At 40.5% G+C, this 26,285-nt stretch overlaps 1 protein-coding gene across 3 annotated transcripts in view; it reads right to left on the reverse strand.

Moving 5' to 3' along the window:
* Positions 1-26,285, reverse strand: part of LOXHD1 (lipoxygenase homology PLAT domains 1) — a 2,432,812-nt gene that overhangs the window by 503,308 nt on the left and 1,903,219 nt on the right. For all 3 annotated transcript variants that reach the window (XM_044082024.1, XM_044082018.1, XM_044082011.1), the window contains one exon: positions 8,375-8,583. In XM_044082024.1, coding sequence (XP_043937959.1) covers positions 8,375-8,583 — 209 coding nt within the window. The remainder of the gene's footprint in view (positions 1-8,374; positions 8,584-26,285) is intronic.

A 26,285-nucleotide genomic window follows, 5' to 3' on the forward strand; every position in this document is an offset into this window, starting at 1 on the left:
GAAAATGACTGGCAACACTGAATCTGAATCTTAACCCATTCTGGTAACATTCCTCTGGAAGATAAGACTGATCTACAGTGTGCATAATTTGGTCGACATCTATACATTCCATTTTTATGCTCTTTAATTCTTAAGGACCACCTGACCATAAAGTGAAATAAACTTTTCCTTGAATACAGACAAATGCTTCAAGAGCTTTGCAAGGTTCCCAAACAAAGGTAATAAAAAACTAGTACATGGGAAGTAGTAACATTTGTCATTCCTTTGGCTCCCTATCATAACTCCAAGACCTGAAACTTGCAGCCCCAAAAGTACAAAAAGTAAAGTGCAGTTTAGGAAAGAAAACAGAGAATTTTGAAACACACTGTTCTACCATTAAAGCAATTTTGCAGTTAGCTTTACCTCCCAGACTCCCCTCTAAACCTCTGGTACTTATGTACACTGACTCAGAGATTGCTGTACCTCAGACTAAGGGGAATGATCTAAGGTGCTACAACCCTGGGCTTTTGCTTTTCATACTATTACCCTGCCTGTTCTGAGGACTATGGTTGTGGTTCTTACACTTTCAACAGGAATCCATTTCTTTCTCTGCTCATGTAGCTCAGAAATAAATATAACATTTCAAAAACATTACAGTATAGCCTGCATGCTACCAATATACAAAATATCTCAATTATAAACTACATTTTAGTATATCTTATCTATTAAAAACAGTACAGAAGCTGGATAAATTATAGGTTCATAGGTAGGTACTAGGGGCTATACAAGGTTAGCCATAACGATTTCCTGGCTATTGCTTCCCACAAATATTTACTTTCCTGGACCCCTGTCTAGCAGGGCTACTGATGTGATCTCTGGGATGAATTTCCTATCTCCCATCCAATCGTCAAGGTTCCTCTTGAAGACAGCCATTGAGGCACTCTGCCTGACATGTATGGGCAGCCTATTCCAGAGTATGGGGAGTCTCGGGGTCAGGAACCTATCCATCCAGCATGTTCTATTCATCATGATGACAAGGTTAAGTTCCCTGGAGTGTGTGGTTTGAAGGGATTGGGATTTCTTTAAGTGCAGCATGTCCAACAACTCTGGGTTTGACATGGCCTCGTATGTTAGGCTGGGATCGCCTCTGAGTAGGCGATATGCAACAGAGTATAGCTGGAGTTTCTTTACATGGTCAGCATAAGGCATCTGCATTAGGCCTGTGATTCTTTTTGTGAGGTATTTCTGTGCCTTTCTAGTTGTTGCAGATGTCTTGTGAGGTACTTTCCAAATGGGGCATTGTATTCTATAATGAGTCTAATGAGGGATGAGTACAGAGGGACAATGACCTCCTTTTTTTCTGGATGAAAATCCCTTAGTGATGAGGTGTGCCATGTAGAAGGATTTTCTAACTATTGTAGCTATGTGGTTATCAAAGGTGAGACCACTGTCCACCTGTGTCCCTAGGTCTCTTATCACACTTTTGGTGTTTAGTGTACTACCACCTATGTGGTAGTTCACAGGAACGTGTTTTTTCCCAAAGGGGACAACTATACATGTTTTAGCATTTAGCTTGAGCCCATGGCTCTGGCACCAGGCATCTGTTTTGGTAAGGCCCTTTTGTAGTATATCTACATCATTTGGGGATTCAGTAATGGCTCCCAGCTTGCAGTCATCTGTGAACTTTGTAAGCCAGAGTCCCTTAGTGTTGGCCTGTACTTCAGAGAAGTAGATGCCAAGCAAGAGTGGTCCCAGGAAAGAACCCTGTGGTACACCACTTGTCACTTGTCTGGAGCTGGATTTGGAGTCGGCTACTTTTACAGTGTGTGTTCTGTGAGTAAGCCAGTTTGCAACCCATCAAGTGATGTAAGGATTAATGCTCGGTTTAGTAAGTTCATCTATGATTCCAGAGTGGGGGATAGTGTCAAAGGCCTTGGCGAGGTCCAAGTAGGCTGTGTGAACCACCTTACCCTCGTCCACGGCTCTGGAGACTGATTCAAAGAAGTTGATCAAGTTCAGGAGGCAAGATCGGCACTTCACGAACCCAAACTGGTTGGGGTCCAGTGTTTGAAACTTGCCAGTGTCTTTGTTTATAAGTTCCATGATAATCCTCTCCATGGCCTTATAGATCAGGCTCATCAGACTAATGGGACGATAGTTCCCGTGATCCAAAGTGGATCTCCCATTGTGGAGTGGGATGACTGTAGCTGTGCGCCACTCTGTGGGCACGAAGCCTGAGGTGAGGCTATGATTAAACATGACACATAGGTGAGGTGCCATTTCATTTTGTAGTTCATGGAGTACACAGCCCGTGATGTCATCTGGTCTCATGGATGCTGTATTCTTGGCTTTGGAGAGTGCAGTTTTTACCTGAGTGGCCGTGATTACCAGAATTTGGCATTCTTTTGGTATTGAGATGGGCCCTTTAGAGGGTGAGTGGGGGGTGAAGTTGGCACTGAATCTATCTGCCAGGATATTGGCAATATCCTTGGGATCAGTGTATCTAGTACCATTCTGCTGTAGCTCAGACCAGATCTGAGTACTGCCATTTAGATTCTTGGCATAGTTATAGAATGCCTTGTGGTTGTCTTTGGAATCTTTGGCAATTTTGTTTTCGTAACTAGCTTTGGAAGATTTTATGAGGGATCTCAGCTTTCTACTGAGGCTGTTGAGAGAGTTTTTTTAATCCTGGGTTCTTCCTCTTTTCTACAATAGTTTCTTCTTTCTGTTGTACAGCTTGTTTATGGCAGGGGACCACTAGATTAGCTTCCTTTTTTTAGAGGACAGCATCTTGGTTCTATTTGGGATGGCTCAGTCCATGCACTAGTGAATGTGCTCATGCAGCACCTTAGTGTAGGATTCAGCAGTTGAACTTCCAGTTCCCATCTGCATGGGTGTCATGAAGTTTGTTACTTCTGACTTGAAAAGCATGAAGTTGGCTTTGGAGAAGTTTTTTTACGGAGGTTTCCTTAAACGGGGGGGGGTGGATGTTAAGGGTGATTAGCTTATGGTCTGTTCTGTTGGACATGCCACACAAAGGAATCCCACAGATATTGATGTTCTCCATTTTTAGGAGAACCTCGTGAGAGTGCATCTTGAGGTTTAGACTTCTAGCATTGAGTAGCATTACCTTCAGATTTTGCATGCTTGTACCTGTTATGGTGGTGGTTTTGTCCTTTGAACCTTGCCTAAAATAGGCACTATAAGGGTGGCAAGAGCCTTAGTCAGTAACCTGAATCCCAGGGGCGACAAGTGCAGACCATCTTTGGCAAAGCATCCTGGTCTGTCGATCATGTCGTCCCAGGCAGACAGATACTGGATCCCCTTTGAATGACACCAGAAACTTAATCAATTGTTGAAGTCAATCATTTTGTCCTTATACTGTGGTATCATTCTGGGCGATGGCAGGACGCTGCTCAGGGGTAGGGTCATGCCTGCCTGGGCTACATGATCTGAGAGCTCTTTCATGTCTCTTTTCATGTAGTCCAGGGAGGTATGTCTCAATTCATTCACTCCAACATGGACAATGACAGAGTCATATTTGTACCTGTTGTGGAGTGACTTGAATGCATGCGTTATGTGGCAGATCCTGGCACCCAACAGGCAACTAACTGTAATTTTCTCCTTGTTCAGCCTGTTTTACAGTTTTATAGTTACAGGTAGACATTTTCTACTTTTCCGTGTTAAGATTACATTAAAAGTATTTGATAGTTTTATGATGCAACTAGAATATGGACTACTGCAGGAACTGTAACCACTAAATACTTCAGTGCTAATGGCCAGTATTCATAAACAGTCTAGCACTGCGACTCATTCTGTACCCGTATTTTAATTTGCATTGCTACCCAGGATTCAACTTAAAAACACTACTACATACATGTGACTAATTTAACTCTACCAAATAATTATTATACCAAATGTGTGTTCTACTTTTATTTTCAATTAATTGTGATTCTACTGTATGAGTTGTCTACCAAATACACTGTACCCAAATATACATACGTGGATGTGTGTGTGTGTGTGTGTGTGTGTGTGTGTGTGTGTGTGTGTGTGTGTGTGTGTGTGTGTGTGTGTGTGTATGTGTGTGCGTGCATGTGTGCGTGTACACACACATGGGTGTAACTTAAATGGTTGAGTAGTACTCTCTTTTTAAGAAGAGGATTTAAATAATGCTTTGTTAACATACCTGAAGGTTCAGGTTTAGAACCTGCTGTGCTATGGGTCTAAATGGAGGTATCATAATATTGACCTGCAATTTAGGAATTCCAAAAAAGTAGCTCTCCTGGGATTTTTAACCATGAGAAAGTCAAATACTTACTCACTAATACTAGCTGCTGTGTACATCTCCATAAGGGCCATGCACACAATGTTAAAAGACTTAAAGCTGTTATCAATGTTCACATCTGCATACTCGTCGTCATTATTTAACAACTGCTCTATCATAACTGTTATATAATCTTATCAAGTCATGATAACTAGTGCCGTAACCATTGCAGCCTTTATGAACACAAACTGAGTGTCCCTTATTAAACTGTGCAGCAGTCTTTTCACTGTCATTCAAGTCATAATATTTGCCTTTTGCTGCCTTTCATAAACATTTCAATGGTTAGGCCTGGCCTCTGTTACAAACTATTTAGGAGATGCAGCAGGTAATTCAACCACTAATCATCACCATCAAACAACTGCTCTTTCATAAAGCTTCCATACATTAATATATTTGTGCTAGACGTCCCTGCAATCAAAGTGACAGGCTTTATAGCACTATGACCACAGAAGTGAAAGGAAATCACAAATTCTACGTTTTAATGGTCATGCATTTCCTAGGTCTACAGTTGCATCAATTTATTAATATTGTTCTACACGAGGTAGCAAAATGAACTTCATTAAACCCTGTTGCATATTTTTGTCAATAGTGGGTTGCAGATGCTACAAATTAAGAAAAAAACTATACAATATTAATCTTTAAGTAAGTCACCTTCCAGCCTGGTGGGCCATTTGCAAATTTCAGGATCTAGCAAATAGCAGAAACTTTATAAGGGTCATTCATCTGGCCACTGCAAGTAGTTTATGTAGCACAACAAATAAGGATCTTGTTGATGGTTATTTCCAGAATTGTTATACTACAATGCATTTACAAAAGTCAAGAGGACAACAGGTTTTGCATCAACTTACATTTTTTCTGAACAGTAAGAAGCATGAAACTCTAATGTCTGGCATTACTGACTGACTGACTGTAATCCTCAGTGATTTGCAAGAAAATCAAAAATTTTACAAAGGACAGAACAAAATATGCTGCAAAATCAGGGATGTTAAGCAAATATATTTTTTTCGTGCTGATAGACATTTCATTTTTATTCCTCTTCTACATTTTGTTTTGTGTTCCTCTTCCCCCTCCATGACTGCACCAACCTTTTCATAGTAGGAATGGCATAACAATGTACCATAATTATTTGCTGTCCCTATTGTTTGCCAAGAATCACAGGTCTAAAGCAGATGCCCTATGCTGACTGACTAAAAAAACTCCAGCTATACTCTGTCGCATGTCGTCTACTCAGAGGCGATCTCTGCTTAACATACAAGGCCATGTCAAACCCAGAGCTGTTGGACATGCCACACAAAGAAACCCCAATCCCTCAGAGCCACACGCTCCAGGGACCTAAACCTTATCATCACAATGAACAAGATATGCTAGAGAGATATGTTCCTGACCCAGAGACTGCCCATACTCTGGAATAGACTGCCCATACATGTCAAGCAAAGTGCCTCCTTGGCCCTCTTCAAAAGAAAGGAACCTTGACAATTGGATGGGTGATAGAAAATTTACCCTGGGGATCACATCAATAGCTCTGCTAGACAGGGGTCCAGGGAAGTAATATTCTGATATAAAAACCAGGGAACTATTATGGCTAGGCTTGTATAGGCCCTAGGGCCAATAGCCTAGTACTAACCTATGAACCAATGTGGGGCATACTTTCATGTTTCTCTTCGTGTGTGTGTGTGTGTGTGTGTGTGTGTGTGTGTGTGTGTGTGTGTGTGTGAGCCTGTTCAGTATGCTTACACAGTTTATTCCATTCAGCCTGTAGCATATTTGTCTGTGTTTTCCTTCTTTTGTCTTACTTTTTTGTCTTAATTAGTACAAACTTTTCTGAATCCTACTGCTTCCTTGCAGTGGTTCCCTTGCAAGTTCATCTTAGTGAATCTGCTCTGTACCTGTATCCACATAAACAAATGGTTCCAGTCTGGACTAGTGTTTGCCTGACATGAATGCTAGCATTTATTCCTTTTGCATGTTAATGAGGATTTGGCTAAGGCTACAGTGGTGTTGTATGTGCGGGCTAAGGTTACAGTAGTGTTTTGTTTGTCTGTGTGTGTTAAATTAGGAAGCAGTGTTATTAGGGGTGTAACTAGAAATTTCAGATTTACTCAATAAACTTCTATGATGTTGCTAGCCTCCACCAACAAACTGTCCATTTTCAATGCCTTTCATACTCTTACTATATAAACAAAACTTGCAACACCTTGTTCATAGGTAATGTAATCTACATTGCAGTGTAACTAGCATATCTTGCTTAGGGCATAATTAGGACTCTGCTGAAAAGGGAATTTTTTTTCTTTTTCTCACTATCAATGTAGAAATGTAAATAAATAACTTTATACCACATTTATTAAACTTGCATATTTAAAGTGAACACTTATTTTCTTTGACTAGGCCACAATGCTGGCACCTCAGAAATTATTTGTACACACAGGCATAGCGCATGATTGGCTACATTCATGGCTTTCATGCCTCTAGAACTGCATTATGGCCAGTTTGTCAATCTTATTAGTGAACTCCACAGGTCAGTCATTTATTAAGAAAACGAATTAAAACCTGAGGTATGAAATATAATCATGGGTTTCAACAAAAGCAGCCCTGGGAAGCTGAGTAAAATTCTAAAGATGTCTTCTGGAAGGCAAAAGCAGCTTTTTCAAATAAGCAGGAGCAACGTTATGTAAAGTCTGAAAAGTCAAGGTAAGCACCTAACACGTTACCCTGTATTCAGAGGATGTCAGTCTAGAACCCACAGTACCAACATTGTATAGCAGTGGTGAGAAGCACCTGTCACTGACTACAGAATTCTGTTACATCTGCACCCTGTCCAACTCACAGATAGTAAGGCCCAGGTACAGAGCATTATTGTAATCTAGGTTTGATGTGACCAAAGTAGAAGGAACGGTTTCCAGTGGTATAATGAGCTCAGTTTAGATAGTGACAACATGGCCTCAAGATAACAGACACATGGCCCATGAATGGATCACACTATAGTAGCATACCTTGGAGACAAACTCCAAATAGATGTCCCAGTAACAATGTTTAGGTACAGGATAGGAATCCAGGCTGGGAGGAGAGTTTTTAAGCTGAGTGGATACATGCTCAGCTCATTACCTTTATAACGGCTGCCAAAGCATCACATTATTCAGATTATAAGGAAAACAAGTTATAGCTTGATATACAAATATTTATAGGTTCCATAGGTTCATAGATAGGTACTATGCTATTGGCCCTTGGGCCTATATAAGCCTAGCCAAAGAGGTACCCTGGCTTTCACCACCCAAGAAAATTATCTTCCTGTGCCCCTGTTGAGCAGAGCTACAGAAAGTGACCCCGGGGTGAATTTCCTATCTCCCCATCATCATATTCATTTATGTAATTAATAACCTTGCATTACACTTTATAAACAAACTGCAGTTAGACTTGGTTATAAATCAAACACAAATTTCTGTTCTCTGTAACTGATCATAGTTAAATCAAAGGATGAGTAATTGCAACATTTGAAATGAAAGACAAACAAATTAAACTGCAATGGTCTGGCAGCACATTTCACATTTCTATATTTATCTGTTTAAGGTCTTATGTTAGAGGTATGACCTGACAGACATGAAGCTATACACCCCATAAACTGAAATGATAAAATGAGCTACTAACAGCAAGTTTTGTCTTTTTGATGCATTTATGTATTTTCTTTGGAGTCAAATATTATTTTGTTGAGTTATTGGACTTACAGGTCTCCATACTTCTGATAGTGAACCATCTGTACATTGTCTATGATTTCCAACAAATAGAGAATTTTGCATGTCAAAATTAGGCAAACTATATATATATATATGTGTGTGTGTGTGTGTGTGTGTCTGTGTGTGTCTAAATAAAAAAAAAATGGGCAAAGATGTAGAAATTTGGAGAAAAACAGCAGCTTACTAATTATTTTTTGTTTAAAAATCATACTCAGAACATCTGACTTGGGGTAGTTTTGCTCTTTACAGTACAATGTGTTTTATAATTATCTTAGCAAAAACAACAAAAAAGTCAGCTTTACAAGTGCTAGACAAAAATCAGATGACGCCACATCGCACCTACCTCAACCTTCTTGATCTCACCCACATCTAATCCACTCACGTAGAATTTTTCTGTGATTCCTGGGGTGAATCCCTTCTTTCCTTCAGGAAGTTGCAGCCACATTCTGGCTGTTTGAATTTTCAGTGGTCCCATGATAATGACATAGACCCGGCTGTTGGTGCCTGCATCCCGCTCAGTGCCAGTACTGACAGCAATATGGTAGGGGATTACTGTTAAACAAGCAAATCTCAGTGTAAATTCATCATGTTACCAAGGTAATGAATAGTAACAACTGTCGATCAAGCACTAGTATGATAAGCTGCCACTCTGACATATTGCATAACATGGTATCAATATTGTACAGTACCATTCCCCTGTGTTCCACTGGGTTTTCATGGTTAAAGTGCAAGGTTGTAAACCTACACACTGATATCTAACCTTGGATTCAAATTACAATTCAATTAAATCTTAAGAAGCACAGTTAATCCTCTTAATTTTACTCTCTTATAACAGATCTCAGTAACGGGCACGGATGTTGCTTCAGTCTTCCTGTAGCATTTAAACTGTTCTCATTTCTATATTATCTGAGTCTTTGGTTGTTTGAATTTGCCCTCTGAAACCATATTTCTTCTGCTTCCTGTTCCTGCACAACACATCACCTAAGTACAAATATCTTGCTTTGCATGTGCCGTTTCTTAGTAATGATAAAGTTCCTCTTGCGAATCGATGAGTCTAAAACAGAGAACAGCCAAGTGGTGCAAATGAGGTCACACAGGGTGCAAAATAGTCTTTCCAACATAACTGTATTGTACCCGAGGCATACATTAACACTGTTTCCAGTAACCAATACTGCAGGCTTGCCAGGAGATCCAAATAAATGTCGGAAACCAAGAGAAGGTTACTTTATTAAAATTCTCATCGACAAATAATGCTAGACCAATTAATACATTTTTGACCACAGACAAGTCTTCATCAGAATAAAGGTTGTTTGTCTGTGGTTGAAAATGTATTAATTGATCTGGCGTTATTTGTCAACGAGAATTTTAATAAAGTAACCTTCTCTTGGTTTCCGACCTTTATTTGGATCTCCTGGCAAGCCTGCAGTATTGGTTTTGGTTGTTTTTTCGGCTTGCTTCCATTAAACTAACTGTTTCCAGTAAACTAATGAAATTATTAAGACCAATGAGTATTAGCCAGAGCTATCAACGTAACTGAATTTCCACCTGCATGTTAGTGATCAAGTTTCAAGAAGTGATATGTCACAAATGTCAGAAGGTACATAATTTCCAGTGACTGTTTTTCCACACAAACCAAGGGGGAGAAAGATGTATTGTAGTCAAGACAATGCCTCAGATTTATCATAGGTACTATCCAATAACATATCATGACTCAGTCCATGAATGATTGTCAATGCAGCATGTATCTGAAAAACACTGGAGTAAGGGGATCCACTTTTAGTTTATCAGGATGATGTTGAACTAGGGACCTGAATGTCCCCATTCTTCACTTGTTAGTATCACACTGACTGTCAAACACTACCTCAAGACTTGCAGCCCTGGTCTGGGGTAAAAGTTACATTTGTTTACTGGAATTAGAGACAGCATTCCAATTGTATTGCACATGTTTCTGTGCCTTAGAGGTTGTTTTATGGTGTTTATGTAAGCTAGGGCAAGATTTACAGGCTGCCTCTGTCCATTACAGACATATGTGTTAGACCCAGGGTGCATTTCTAATTTCCCATCCACTGTCCAGGTTTCTCTTGAATAGTGTTAGGGAAGAATTCTACTTTGCATGGGTGGGAAGCCTGCTTCAGAGGAAGGAAATACTGTGAGATACATACCTGTCCCTCCGATGTGTCTTATTTATGTCACAAGTAAAGCTTAAATCCCTAGATCAAGAAATTCTGATGCTATTCATTTTGCGGATAAGCAAATGGTCCATTAAAGTGGGATCCAAGGACGCCTTGTATTCCAGGTATAGATTGTGTCTTGAAAGTCTGTGGGAAACAGAGAATAGAAATAGGGAAATCTGCATAGGACATGCTGCTTACTCACTGTATTTTTTTTGTGAGGAACCTCAATGGCCACTCCAGTTGTTGCATGTGACTGGTCAGGTGCATACCGAATGGTGCGTTGTACTCAATGATGGGCCTGATGAGGGCAAAATATAGTCTAATGATGAGTTTTTTGGACCTATATGTTATGCCCCTGCTTATATGTTAAACAACATAGAGCGATTTCCTTACCACCTTAAACACATGTTGGTCAAAAGCCAGGTTACTATCTACATACATATCCAAATCCCTGACTATTGTTACTAAACTTACGGGTGTGTTATTGCTGAGGTAATTCCCTAGGGTGGCTGACTATTATACATTTCTTGGTACTGAGTTTTAAGATGTGGCTTTAGAACCAGTTATTTGTCTGTATTAGTTCTTCCTGTAGGATGTCAGCATCTTGGTTGAATTTTATGATTGCTCCTAGTTTGCAATCACCTGCAAACTTGGTCAGCCAGAGGCCCTTGACATTGGACTTGACTTCCAAGAAGTAGATGACAGAAAGGACAGGACGCAGCAGAGAGCGCTGAGGGGGTCCACTAGTAACTAGCCTCTTTGTGGAGGTAGTCTCCTGTATCCTAACTTCCTGAGTCCTATCTGAGAGTCAGCTGGCTATCCAGCAAGTACCACAGGGATTTAAGCCTATATCCATGAGTTTGCTCACAATGCCTTAGCCAGCTCATGATAGGCAGTATGCACCACTTTGCCCTCAGCCATTGTTTTGATGACCTTCTCAAAGAAGTCCACCCAGGTTGAGTAGTCATGATCAGCCCTTGAAGAAACACATCCGGTTTGGATCCAGTGTTTAAGATTTTCTATGTCTTTATTAATCATTTACATGAGCATTCTTTCCATGGCTTTGCATATGTGACTAGTCAAATGTATGGGTCTGTAGTACCTGGGGTCCACTGACAGCCCACCATTGTGCAGAACGATGACCACTGCAGTTCTCCATTCATGTGGGACAAAGTCTGTCTGCAGGCTGTGCTTAAACATTGACTCTAGTAGGCCTGATAGGTCATGTTTCAGGCTATTTAACAGGCGTCCTTGGATATTATCAGGGTCCACCAATGCAGTGGTTTTGGTATTAGACAGCACATCTAGGACCTGCTTCCTAGTTTCCTAGAGATAGTTTTTTTTTTTTGTTCATAGGTGTGTACTAGGCCAACAGCCCTGGAGCCTTTACAAGTCTAGCCCATAGAAGTGCCCTGCCATCATGGCTCCATTAGTCCCAGTGCCTCTATCAAGTAGAGCCACTGGCGTGATCCTCGGGGTGAACTTTCTATTTCCCATATGTTCATAGGTGTGTACTAGACCAACAGCCCTGGAGCCTCTAGGTTGTTTAGTGGTATTTCCGGGGGGAGGGGGCTGCCAGGGGGGTTAAACAAAGGTGATTTTGTCAGCCAGATGTGTTATATCTTCCAGCTCCATATAGATGGCTCCATTTACAATCAGTTCTGCACACAGCTGTGTGCTGCTTTTGAGGTTTTGGACATACCTATAAAAAGCATAGTGTTGTCCTTTGCTTGGGAGGCTATCTTTACCTCAAATTTGGCTTTACTAGACTTAATGTGCCCACTTAGTTGTTTTCTTAGATTGATGAGAGGATATTTATCATGCTGGGTGTAGCACTTCCTCATCTTGGATATGACTTGTTTTCTTTTGCTGTACAGCCTGTTTAAGATTGGATTCCACCAGGGTGATATGTTTTCTGAGTTAGTTTTGGAGTTACGTCTGGTAGGCACAGCTGTGTCTGTGCATTTATTGACATGATTGTATAGGGTTTCTGTGAGAAATTCTGCATATGCAGCTGTGTTCTCAGGGTTTGGGGGGGGGGTTCAAAATTTTTGACAGGTTATCACAAGCCAAAACCAGTGGTCTGCAGCTAATCAAGTTTGCACATGACTGCAAGCTAGGCGTTGTCTTAAATTCCCCTAGTGATGTGAACATTGTCCAAGAGGGCCTTACCCAAACTAATGACTGATGCCAGAAGCATGACCTCAAACTGAACGCCAAGAAATGCATCATTATCCCCTTTGGGAAAATGTCATCCCCACTAATTATCACATTAATAACAACGTACTAAGCATGACTTGGGCACCCAGGTTGATATCAACCTGACGTTTGAACACCATGTTGACTTCATTGTACGGAAGGCTTTCTACATGGCCCACCTCATAAATAAGGGTATTTCATCCAGGAACAAGGAGGTCATAACATCCCTGTACTCCTCCCTTATCAGACCCAACATTGAGTACAATGCCCCCTTCAGCATGTACCTTGCCAAGCACATGCAGCAGTTGGAGAGACCACATAGATTCCTGACTAGGAAAATTCAGGGTCTCAAACACATATCCTATACAGATAGGCTAAAAACCCTACCCCTCTACTCAGTCTCATACAGACTGCTCAGAGGTGACCTGTGTCTGGCATACAAGGCCATTTCAGACCCAGCCTTGATGGAGTTGCTGCATATCTGTAGGACAAACTCCACTCGCAACCCACACGCAAGGCCTTAACCTGGTCTGTGACATTAATAGAACTTGTTGGTAGGATAGATTTGTGTCCCAAAGACTCCCCCATATGCGGAATAGACTCCCTGTCCATGTGAAGCAGGGTACCTCTCTAGCGCTTTTTAAGAAGAACCTGGACGACTGGATGGGAAACAGAAAATATACCCCTGGGATCCCATCTGTATTCCTGCTGGACAGGGGAAACAGGTGCTGACTCTGAGGGAACAAGGGAGACATTCTTGGCTAGGCTTATAAAGGCCTCTGGGCCAATGGTCTAGTATCATCCTATGAACCTATAAACCTCAGCATACCTCAGTCTTTGTGTTAATTCAGTACTATGTGTGGTTGGTGTAATGCTTGTATTAGTGACAACCTGATTGTTATTTTGAGTGCTTCTGTGTGAGAGCCTTACCTCCAATGACATTGTGTAATTGCATCTCAATCGATTAGTAGATTGTCAGTCAACATGAAAGAATTCCTACATTGCTGCATGATGTCCATATTTGCCAAGCAACCGGATAAGAAATTGGGAAAGTGCCCATCCATGGCATATGGTCTTTTTCAGGTGAACTACAAAGGGGTGGTACAGCAGGATAACTTGGGCACTCTGAATGTAGAAACTACAGCTAGGCTGGGGTATATGTTGAGTTAGGTATTTGTCACACCATTCTGTCTTGATGATGTGATGGTGTGCATTTAGGTCTTTAGAACAGGTGCTTGGTTTACCATTTGTACTATTTAGGTGAAAGGGTTCAAAGAGTGCTGGGTTATTCACAGGATGGTAAGCTAAGCAGAAATCACTACTCAAGAGTTTGTATGATACTGAGTAGAGTAACAGAGCTTTTATACTATCAGTGTAACTAACAGTAGTGAGACTTGAGATCTTTGTGGTGAGGAAATGTTGAGGTCTCTCAAGCTGGTTTAGATCCTTGACGAGATACATGCTGAATATTCAATGATGGGCCTGATAATCGGTGAATAAAGTGGGACTGTAACTTCTTTGGACCTTCAGAAGATATTCACATCACTTACTTCCACCAGCCTTTTCAAGAATCAGTTGAAAAACTTCATTAAAACCAAATGGCTTTGCCCTGCTCTCAGCCTGACTGATATGTATTCTCCTCTTTCTACTCTAACTCTCAAATGGATTTCATTTTGCTGAAACTCCTCTACCTTCCATATATGGCATGTTTAAACTTCTTGCTCTCTTTTTTGTATCTCTCCACTATGCTATATGAAGTTCTATGGATATTAAATATCTTTTCGCTTTTTCTTATATAAATTTTTATTTCTATTTTGTATTTTTTATGCTTACTGAAACTGAACAAGAACTATTTCTTTTTTGGCTCTCTAAAAAAAAAATGTATTTTACTGGCATTCAATTGTTTACTCATGTAATTATTCTTGTATTTAACATTTTTTTCTTGGGGACTATACAATTATTTTTTTGTAATCTCTATTTCTTGCAGATTATTTGTATAAATGTTTTTTTTTATGTCCTTGTTATTGTCTCCGAGCTTTTCTCCTCGGGCCTCTACTGAAAATGGACATGTATCCAGTAAGACTAGCCCGGTCAACAAATGTAAAATAAATAAATAAAATAAAATAATTCCATGAAGGATAGTCTGTGCAAGGTAAAAGGATGTTCTAACCACTACAGAGACATGATTGTGAAATGACAGTCTGTTATCAACATACCCAAGTCCCTGATGACTGAGTCAAATTTAAGTTAAATGTTTTTTTTTTTTCTAAATGTGAAACATCTTTATTAAATTATCATGTATGACATAGGCCATGTTACATGTATATAAATGACAATAAACCATAGCGACACAATCTCAGTTGCAAACATTATACATTCCAAATTGTGTGACACATCTGTAGCTGCAAACATTGTACATCACTTTTAACATATCCAATCATTGTTAGTCAGCCATTGCATAGCTCATTCAAAGCCTGTCTTCTTTTAAACCTCGTTCCTCCTCTGCATGTATTGATTCCACAATTCCCATTTTTTCCGATGTAATTTGCTTGTACCCTTTTCTAAAGATGCAGTTCCAGTTGGTTTAACTCTGTTACTATCTTTGCTACTTCTAGTAAAGTTGGTTTAAACTTTGATTTCCATTTTCTATTAATTGCTTTTTTTGATAGCCATCATGATTAGACTCTGCAAGGCCTTACTATGTCTAGGCAATTTCAATTCTGTATCATAGCTCAAAAAAAATTTCTCTAGTTACTTCCATTTGCTCACCCAGCGTATCCGTCAGAGCAGTCTGCAGGGAATCTTTAAAGTCAGCCAACTCATTACACTCCCAGAAAATATGTTCCCAGTTACCTCTTTCTTCCCCATCACACCTCCAACATTTGCTGTCTACCTGAGGGAAAATTCTTTGAAGTTGCTTGGGGTATAAAAATACCCATGTAAACACTTTCAGGCAAAGATCCTAAATCTTCCAGATTTTGTTGCATATTTGGAAGACATACATATATCCTCCAAAATATCCTCCATTGTTTCTTTGCAAATTCCTTATCTAATCTCTCTTCCTAATTCTTCCTAACTTCCTATGACTGATTCCTATCATTATCAATCAATATTTATATTCTCTTCTAATTGTTCCTTTCTGAATGGCAACTTCTATTCTAAATTCTACTAAAAACTCTATCAGTGCTGGTCTTTCATTTAGGACGTCATTTCTTTCTCTTTGCCTATACTCTGTTATCAGTCCTTGATAGGTAACACAGTCTCTAACCTGCAGTCCAAATAAGTTCTTGGCATAGTCCCATTCTATTACCTTTCCCTCTCAATGTTACCTTTGCCAATTTTCTCCAATATATTCCCACCCCCTCACACCTATTGTCTGTAAAACCTAATTGCAGTCATCCCTATTGGCAGACTCTCGTTTCTCCATTCCCATGTTGGTTTACTTCTTAGAAGAACTTCTGCTACTTAGAAGAACTTCTGCTACTTTATGAATGTAATATTCTGTAGGATTATTGTTGCTCTCCTTAAAGGTCTGCATCCAAAATCCCAGTCTCTCCCTGTTACTTGAGCTTCCCTCATTTCATCTCTTTCCACTTTGAATTATAGTTTTCTGCTTGTGCTATGTATAGGAGCCTTAACTGTGTTGCTCTGAAATACCCCTTCAACTCTGGTAATCCCAATCCACCCTTTTCTATTGGAAGAATATGCTTATCCCATTTGACTCTTGCTGTCTTCCCCTCTCAGACAAAATCCTTCAGCTCTTTATTAATTTCTATCTGCAACTTCTCCTGTGGTTGATAAAAATATGCCTAACCAGTGTATAAGACTAAAGGGACTAAAACATTTTAACGGCTTGATTTTTACTATCGATATCCATATAACAGAGCTTCCATTTTCTCAGTTTTTATATTATCTTTTGTTTAGTCTCTTCCCACATATCCTTAGCTGCCATACCAGTGCCATTTTTAAACCATACGGCTAAATACTTTATTTCATCATGTCCCTATAAATATGCATATCATTGAACCAATTCATATGTGGGTGCATAATTTACTGCTATTGCTTTTGTTTTAGCTTCATTCATTTTGTATCCCGAAAAGGTTTGAAACTGTCTCAATATGTTCCACAGCACTGTAATGTCCCTTTCTGGTTTTGTGAGGTATAGAATAACGTCATCTGCAAATAGAGCAGCTTTTCTTGACAATACCATACCAACTGTATCCTTGAATTTCTGAGTGCCTTATTTTCTTTGCTAATGGTTTTAAATATAATGCAAATAACAAAGGGGAGAGAGGACACCCCTGCCTGGTTCCTCTGCTCAAGCAGAGATTGTCAGAGAGGATCCCACCCACTTTAATTTTCACCTTCGATCCTTTATATATCCTCCAAATCAGTCTTATGCTTTTATCAGGAAATGCAAATGCTTCCATTGCTCTGCTCCTAAAATCCCTGCTTACTCTGTCAGATGCTTTATTTGCATCAAGACCCACCAGCAACAGTGGTATTTTCTTACATTCTGCTACCCTGTGGATTGCCACTGTTCTGTTTATGTTGTCAAATGTTTGCCTTCGTTCCACAAAACCACATTAATCCAGAATATCAATTTTAGCATCACCTTTGCGATTCTTTTAGCCATTATAGACATAAACACTTTATAATCACAGTTTAGTACTGAAATGGGCCTGTATGAAGCTGGGTCCGATGGGTCTTTACCCTCTTTAGGTATTACAGCTATCACTGCTTTCTTCCAGGATGTTAGTACTTCTCCTCCTCTTAAAATACTGTTAAACAAAACCTTCCAGATCTTTATCAGTCTTTTCCCTCCTAGCTTCCAAACTACCACAGGAATACATCTACTCCTGGGGACTTTCCTGTTGATTGGTTATACATCACCATTTTTATCTCATCTCCTCCTATCCTAAAATTTCTATTTGTACCTTTTCTTGATTTCAAAATCTCTCTGCTTTATACAGACTTTCACATAATTTCTGAATTATTTCGAATACTTCTACAGGGTTTCTTATCTTCCTTGTTATAGGAACCCTAAGCTTGGTGACAGCCCTTTCTACATTCTGTTGTCTGAGTTGTTGTGCTAAAAGTTGTTGTGCTCTAGAGTTATTATCAAACAACAGTTGTTTAACAGAAATCTTTCTAAACTCGTGCATATTATCCAGGTAATCCCTTATTTTGTGTTTAGCATTCTGTAGTTGCTCCTCTTCTTGTTCTGTGAAATATTCCCTCTGTTTTGCAATACTTTAATAATTATCAGTCCCTCTAAATAATTCTTATTACTTCTTAACCATATCTCCCTTTCTTTTATTTCCACCCTATTTTTAAATTCCACTTTAATTTTATCCCACTCCCTAGCTATATTTTCAGAAGAAGTTTCTATCTTCACTAATAGCTCCTGAGTAATTTCCACTACTCATTCCTTAAATTCCTCTCTTTTCAACAGATAGCTGGGAAAGCAGCTGTGTTTAATTTTTATTTCATTACTCTGTGTTTTTATTTTAGTTATTATTGGCGCATGATTTGAAATAGTTATCGGGTGCATATCAAGACCTTCAATTAAATGCACATGTTCCTGTGAAATGCAAATTCTGTCTAGACTAGCAGAGTTTTTGTATCTTGGGGAACAATATGTAAATTCACTCAGAATTCCTAGTAGTGACTTCACATCTTCCATGACAAATATTTTATGTTTACTGGGAAAGTTCACTGGGTCTAAAACAATTCATTTTCAGTGGAGGCCCGGGGAGAAAAGCTCTGACAAAAACATTGATACAGAGAGTATAAAACATTAATTGGTACAGAAGTAGAAAAGGTGTTACACATAGTGATTACACTAATACATACAGAATATATGCATAAAAGCAAAAATTTAGTTGGTTTCATTACAGTAATATATACAAAATATATACATACAAGCAGGAATTTAGTTGGTTGCCAAATGAATTCAATCAGAGAGGTATAAACAGAGCTATATTAATCAGCATTATTGTTCCAGTATCAACAAGTGATGAAAAATAATAATTACTGAGAAAATATCATCAGTCAGCAGTAGCAAAAGGTAGTTTAGTTATCATATAAGGAGAAGGAAGGCGTTAGGTTATAGAGCAGGTACATAGCCAACAAGAGATGAGGTGATTTTTCAATATTTGAAGGTGGTGATGCTGCATGCGTTTCTTATAAAAGGTGGACATGAGTTTCATAGTTTAGAGATGGTGAAGGAGTTGACCAGCAGGTAAGGTATGCTTTTCTACTTTTAGAAGTGGATGATTATCAGATCTTAGTTGCCTGCTGGGTTGGTATTTAACAAGTAGTGTCGAGAGAGCATGATAGTTTGTGGGTCTGTAGATTATTTTGTGTGCTGTAGTTAGTTGGGTGAATGAGAGATTGTGGGGGGAGTTCCAGCCAACCTAATTGTTTCAGTGAGTTACTGTGGTGGGACAAGAATTTGGCCTTGGTGGCAAATTTGGCTATTCTGTTGTAACACATATGAAGTTTGGATTTTGCAGAATTTTGGATATTAGTGAGGAGAGGGGTGCCATAAAGGAGCAAGGGTAATAAAAAGGTGGTTGCAAGGGTTTGTCTAGTAGAGAGGCTAAAAGTGTTGGTGCCTGTAGAGCATACCGAGCTTTGGGTGTGTTTTTTGATGTTATTGTTTATGTGTAGGTCAAAGTTAAGGTTTTCATCTATAATAATACCTAGTAGTTTAGTCTGTGGGACAACTTCTATAGTGGTATTGTCTTGGGTTTGTATAGTGAAGAGTTTTTATATCTAGGGGAGTGGTTTTCTTAGGGGGTAAAAATTACTAGCTAAGTTTTTTTTTTATTTAGTTCAAGATGATTGTTAAGCATCCAAGATTCAGTAGAGGTGAGGGAATTCTAGGTGATTTGCTGGAGTTCAGAGCTGGAATTTGCAGTGCATATTATTGCAGAGTCATCTACATACTGGATTACTGAGCATTGTGCGAGAGTGGAGTGAAAGTTGTTAATAAAGATACTAAATAAGAGAGGATCAAGTATAGAACCTTGGGGTACCCGTGTGGAAGTATTGAGGATGGGAGAGTAAGACTGTTGCCATTTGGTGGATTGCTGCTTATTTGAGAGGTAGCTATTGAACTTTTGAGGGTAGGTGGGGAAATGTGGAGGGTGGATAGTGTAGAGAGGAGGATGATGTGGGAAATGGTATCAAAAGCTTTGGAGAGGTCGAGGAAAAGAGAAGCAATTATTTTGCCAGAATCCTGTGCCCGGTTAACTGTATCAATGAAGGAGAGGAGGGCAGTAGTGGTGTTGTGTCCTGGTCTGAAACCATGCTGATTGGGTGATGGATACAATTTGGTTTTCAAGCAGGTAGTTAAGGAGTTGGGCATGGATGCATTGTTTTCCAGTATTTTAGAGAGGGGTGAGACAATTGTTATGGGCCAAAAGTTTGTGGTGTCTGTGTTGGTGCCAGCTTTGTGTAAGGGGAGAATGAATGCTTTTTTCCAATGTCTGGGACTGTGGATTCTTTAAGTGATCTGTTAATGAGTAAAAAATTCCTACAAAGCCAACTTCACACTTCTTAAGACAGAAGTGGCAAACTTCACAACACCCATGCAGACGGACAATAGAGGTACACAAATGCACTTACACGAGTGCATGGATTGTGCTATACCTAATAGAACCAAGATGCGATCCTCCAAAAAAAGGAAGCCAATCTGGTGGTGCCTGGCCATAAACAAACTCTACAATAGAAGAAAGAAAATGTTGCAGAAAAGTGTAAAATCCCATGATTGGAGGAACTCTATGGTCAGCCTCAGTAAAAAGCTTAGAGCCCTCATAAAATCCTCCAAAGCTAGTTATGAAAACAAAATCACCACTGATTCTAAACACAACCACAAAGCATTCTATAGCTATGTCAAGAATCTCAATGGCAACACTCAGATCTCCTCTGAGTTATAGCACAATGGCACTAAATATACAAAACCAACTGATATTGCCAACATCCTTGCAGATAGGTTCAGTGCTAACTTTACCTCCCTCTCACCCCCCTAAAGGATCCATCTCTATACCAGAAGAATGCAAAGTTCCTGTAATCATGGCTACGCAGGTAAAAAACACACTCTCCAAAGCCAAGAACACAGCATCCATGGGACCTGAGAACATCACAGGCTGTGTTCTACATGAACTACAGAATGAACTGGCACCCCACCTAAGCACCATGTTTAATCATAGCCTCACTTCTGGTCTTGTATCCACTGAATGGCGTACATTGACAGTTATCCCATTCCACAAAGAGGGAGTCACCACGAACCCCGGGAACTACCGCCCCATTAGCCTAACGAGCCTGGTCTGCAAGGCCATGGAACGTATCATCATGGAACTTATAAGCAAAGACATTGGTAATCTCCAAACTCTGGACCCCACCCAGTTTGGGTTTGTAAAAGACAGATCATGTCTCCTAAACCTGATAGACTTCTTTGAAGCAGTCAACAAAGTCATAGATGAGGCTAAGGTGGTTCACACAGCCTATCTAGAGCTCGCCAAGGCTTTTGTCACCATCCCTCACTCTGGAATTATAGATAAACTCACTAAACTAGGTACAAATCCCTATGTCACAAGATGGGTTGCCAACTGGCTCACTGGCAGAACTCACACTGAGAAAGTAGCAGACTCCAAATCCGACTTCAGACCAGTGACAATTGGAGTACCACAGGGATCAGTCCTGGGTCCTCTCCTGTTTGGTATCTACTTTTCTGAAGTACAGACTAACACAGAAGGTCTTTGGCTAATGAAGTTCACAGATGACTGCAAACTAGGAGCCATAATCGAAACTCCTAACAATGTGGACATCCTACAAAAGAGCCTTACTGAGACAGATGCCTGGTGTCAAAGTCATGGCCTCAAGCTCAATGCCAAAAAGTGCATTGTCATCCCCTTTGGTAAAAACTCTGTACCCATGAGCTGCCACATAGGTGGTAGTCTTCTTAACACTGAAAGTGTGATAAGAAACCTTGGGACACTGGTGGACAGTAGTCTCACCTTTGATAATCACATTACCACAGTAGCCAGGAAATCCTTCTACGTGGCACACCTCAGCACAAAATGTTTCTCATCCAGGAAAAAAGAGGTAATTTTTCCCCTCTACTCATCACTCATTAGACCCATTATAGAGTACAATGCCCCTTTTGGTATGTACCTCACAAGACATCTTCAACAACTGGAAAGGCCACAGAAATAACTCACAAAGAGGATTACCAGCCTCAAACAGATGCCCGACGCAGACCATCTAAAAAAACTCCAGCTTTACTCTGTCGCATATCGCCTACTCAGAGGCGATCTCTGCCTAACATACAAAGCTATGTCAAACCCAGAGCTGTTGGACATGCTCCACTTAAAGAAATCCAAATCCCTCCGAGCTACATGCTCTAGGGACCTAAACCTTGTCACCACAATAAACAGAACATGCTGGTGGGATAGATTCCTGTCCCAGAGACTTCCCATACTCTGGAACAAACTACCTATCTGTATCAAACAAAGCTCCTCATTAGCACTCTTCAAGAAAAATCTTAATGATTGGATGGGAAATAGGAAGTTCACCCAGGGATCACTTCTGTGGCTCTGCTCGACAGCGGCATAGGAAAATAATTTTCTTGGGTGGTGAAAGCCAAGGTACCATTTTGGCTAGGCTTATATTGGCCCTAGGGCCAATAGCCTAGTACCTACCTATGAACCTATGTAGATGGGATAAGCTATGGAGTTTGCAGCTAGCTGCAGGAAGTGTGACAGCAGATTCTCAGGGGCCAGAGTACAGGGTTTTAGCTTAAGTAAGTTTTTTTTATTGTGGTGGTGGGTATGGGGGAGAATTTTAGGCTGGAGTCAAGGGTAGGATTGTTTTCTGGGATGATTTTGTCATCGGCTGTCTTTGGTGGTGGGGGTGTTAACTGTAGGAAACGTGGTGGTTAGGTTAGCTATGCTGTCAATAAAGTAGGAATTGAAGAGCGTGGCAAGTTCGGTGGGGGTTTTGTATGGGTCAGTGGATGGGTTGTTTTGAGAGCCTGGGCATAACAGTTGGTTAATGGAGGACCAGAATTTTTTGGGATGATCTTCATGTTGGCTTTATAGGTGGAAGTAGTGGACTTTTTTATCTCTGGTTATTAGATGTTTTGCCTGGTTATGGAGTTGCTTGTATTGTAGTAGAGTTGAGGGATCTTTGTTTTTCTGCCATGATTTCCAGATTTTATCCCTTGTGAACATGACTTCTTTGGTGGATTTTGAGAATCGTCTTGCATGATTATGTTTTATTCATTTTTAGTGGGTTGGTGCTTGCCTATTTAGGATGTCTAGGAATGTTGAGTTAAGGAATTTAACAGCCTCATTAAGTGGTAGGAATCTGAGGGCTTCCCAATTTACTTTAGCTAAGGTTTCATTAAATATGGATGGTTGGAACATAGTCAAATTTCTGGTTAATTTGTATTGGTGTTGGCCTGGGGTTGGGGTAGATTTGCGTAAGATATATCCTGGGTGGTGGTTGCTAATAGTATTAGGTGGTATACCTGCAGTGCTGATATTGTTAGGGTGGGATACTAATATTCAGTCTATTGTGGAGCCACAGTAGTTATTTTTGTGGGGTTTGGTGATGTCTTGAATTAGTTGGGAGAAGTTGTAAAGGTTTATGTTTTTTGAGGGATGGTTTTGGGCAATGTCTAGCCAATCAATGTTTATATCACCTAGGATGATGGTTTCACTATCTATGTTTTGGGATGTCCAGGCAAGTATGTTCTCTAATACTGGTATGTTGTTTCCTGGAGGAATATACAGGGTAACTATGCAAATGTTTTTATGATTGCTAACTTTTAATTTAGGATTAGCACTTCAGCTGGGGAAAAGTTGATGTTGGTTTTGAGTACAGAATTAAAGTATATTTGCTAGGGAAGAGCATTGCTGCTCCCCTTCCTCGCTTGTGAGACTGACTGGCTCTCAGGAATCAGTAGCCTGGCGGAGAAATTCGGTGTATTTTACATAAGTATTCAACCAGGTTTCAGTAGCTGCTATAATATCAAGGTTGTTTTGTGAAATCCATGCCTGATGTTCAGATATCTTGTTTCTAAGGCTTTGGAGAGTTATGGTTGATAGCATGAGAGATTTGCTAGGTTTGCTGGGGCTGGGGGGGGGGGGGTGGGCCTGGGTTGGGTTGTATATCACTGCAGTGGGATATAATGCTTTGGCAAATTATGTGGGTTATACTTATCAGTTTTTTCTTAGAAATTGTATAGTTACTGCTGGTAGTGTGATAATGGGTGTGTCTTTGGAGATGTAGAATTTTTACTTTGGATACTACAGAGCTATTAGCTGTGAATAAGCTAGGGTGGATATCAGTGTTACTTGATAAATGTGGGATCATAGGTTCGTAGGATGATACTAGGCTATTGGCCTGGAAGCCCTTATAAGTCTAGCCAAGAATTTCACCCATGTTCCCACACTATGTATGCTGGTTGTACAGGTGAGTGTAGGAGGTATGTTGGGTGCCTGTAAAGTTGTAATTATTGTTAGGAGACAGAGTGTAAGTGAGAGAAGTGAGATTATAGTAATAGCAGTGATGGACATGATGGTGGTTGAATGCAATGTGATAACAGAATGAATATGAGCAGGATAGCGATAGTTTAGGGGATGCAGCACTATACAAGTTCATAGGATGATACCAGGCTATTGATCCAGAGAGTCTTATAAGCCTAGTAAAGAATTTCACCCATGTTCCCACAAAGTCAGCATTTGTTTTCCTTGTCCAGCATTGACGCAGGTGGGATCCCAGAGGTATATTTTCTGTTTCCCATCCAGTCATCCAGGTTCCTCTTACAGAGGGCTAGTGACATGGAGAGGGAGTTTATTCTACAGATGGGGGAGTCGTTGGGACACAAATCTATCCTGCCAACAAGTTCTATTAATGTCACAGACCAGGTTGAGGACTTGCATGCAGGTTGCGCAAGTGGAGTTTGACGTATGTATATGCAGCAACTGCATCAAGGCTGAGTCTGAGACGGCCTTGTATGCCAGACACAGGTTACATCTGAGAAGTTTGTATGAGACTGAGTAGAGGGACAGGGCTTTTAGCCTATTTGTATAGGATAGGTGCTTGAGACCCTGGCTTTTTCTGGTCCGGAACCTCTGTGGTCTCTCTCCAACTGCTGCATGTGATTGGCAAGGTACACGGTGAAGGGGGAATTGTACTTGATAATGGGTCGATAAAGGAGAAGTACAGGGATATTATGACCTTCTTGTTCCTGGATGCAATACCCTTACTTATGAGGTGGGTCATATAAAAAGCCTTCTGTACAATGGAGGCAATGTGGTGGTTAAAAGTCAGGTTGCTATCAACCTGGGTGTCTAATTCCCTCATGACTGAGTTCATGCTTAGTACATTGTTATTAATGTGATAATTAGTGGGGACACCATTTTCCCCAAAGGGGATAATGATGCATTTCTTGGCATTCAGTTTGAGGCCATGCTTCTGGCACCAGTCATTAGTTTGGGTAAGGGCCTCTTGGAGGATGTTCACATCATTAGGGGAATTTATGCAAGCGAGATACAAACTGACCAAACACAGGTCACCACACTAAGCAGCAGAAAACTTGAAACTGTTTATTGTATTAGGGGAATTTATGACAGTGCCCAGCTTGCAGTCATCTGCAAATATGGTCAGCCACAGACCACTGGTTTTGGCTTGCACCTCAAAAAAGTATATCCCAAACAGTAGAGGCCTCAAGACTGATCCTTGGGGTATGCCGCTTGTTATTGGTCTACTACTAGAGGTGGCTTCCCCTGTTTTGATTGAGTGAGTTCTATCAGCGAGCCAATTAGCTACCCATCTGGTAACATACGGGTTGATGCCTAGCTGGGAGAGTTTATCTATTATGCCCGAGTGGGGAATAGTGTTGAATGGTTTGGCTAGGTCAAGATAGGCGGTGTGCACCATCTTCCCCTTGTCCATGACTTTGGTGACTGTTTCGAAGAAGGTGACCAAGTTTAACAGGCATGATCTCCCTTTGACAAAACCAAACTGTGTGGGATCAAGTGTTTGGAGGTTGCCAATCTCCTTGTTTATAAGGTCCATGAGAATGCGTTCCTTGACCTTGCAGATCAGGCTAGTTAGGCTGATGGGCCTATAACTGCCTGAGTCAGTGGACGCTCCACCTTTGTGTAGAGGGATGACAGTAGCTGCCCTCCATTCTGCTGGGGCGAATATGGTGCATAGGCTTTGGCTGAATAGTGCACCTAGTGGTGCTGAGAGATCTTGCCTGAATTCATGTAGGACATAGCCAGTAATGTTGTTGGGTCCCATGGAGCCTGTATTTTTTGCCTTGGAGAGGGCATTAATGACCTGCTCATTGGTGATGAGGGGAGTGGGGCAGGTGCTGTGGATGTCCTGGTTTATTGGTGGGGGGGACAGGGGGGGTGAGGTTTTCACTGAACTTGTCTGCCAGCAGGTTAGCTATATCTATGGCATTTGTGTATGTGGTATTCTTGACCACCAGTTCAGAGCAGATTTGGGAGTTACCGTTGAGATTGTGGACATATGCAAAGAAGGCCCTGTTATTGTCCTTAGTGGATGTGGCCAATTTGGACTTGATGTCACCAGTGACCTTATTTGCTTGTTCAGAAAAAGGAGAGATTGCTTCCAACTTGGCACCTGCTCCTTCTAGATCCTGGACAGAAATGTTTTCCTTTTATTATAGAGTCTGTTTATTGCTACTGTACACCAGACAGGTTTACTCTTCCTTGAGGAAGATGATTTGGCCCTGTCAGGTATTGCTGAGTCCGTGCAGCTATATAGGTGCTCATATAGTTTTTTGGTGTAGGCTTGGACATTAGTGTTTCTTCCAACTAAAGGGTTGGTGGC

Source organism: Protopterus annectens, chromosome 1.part1 (assembly GCF_019279795.1).
Source record: "Protopterus annectens isolate FY-2018-M chromosome 1.part1, PAN1.0, whole genome shotgun sequence".
NCBI classification, from domain to species: domain Eukaryota; kingdom Metazoa; phylum Chordata; order Ceratodontiformes; family Protopteridae; genus Protopterus; species Protopterus annectens.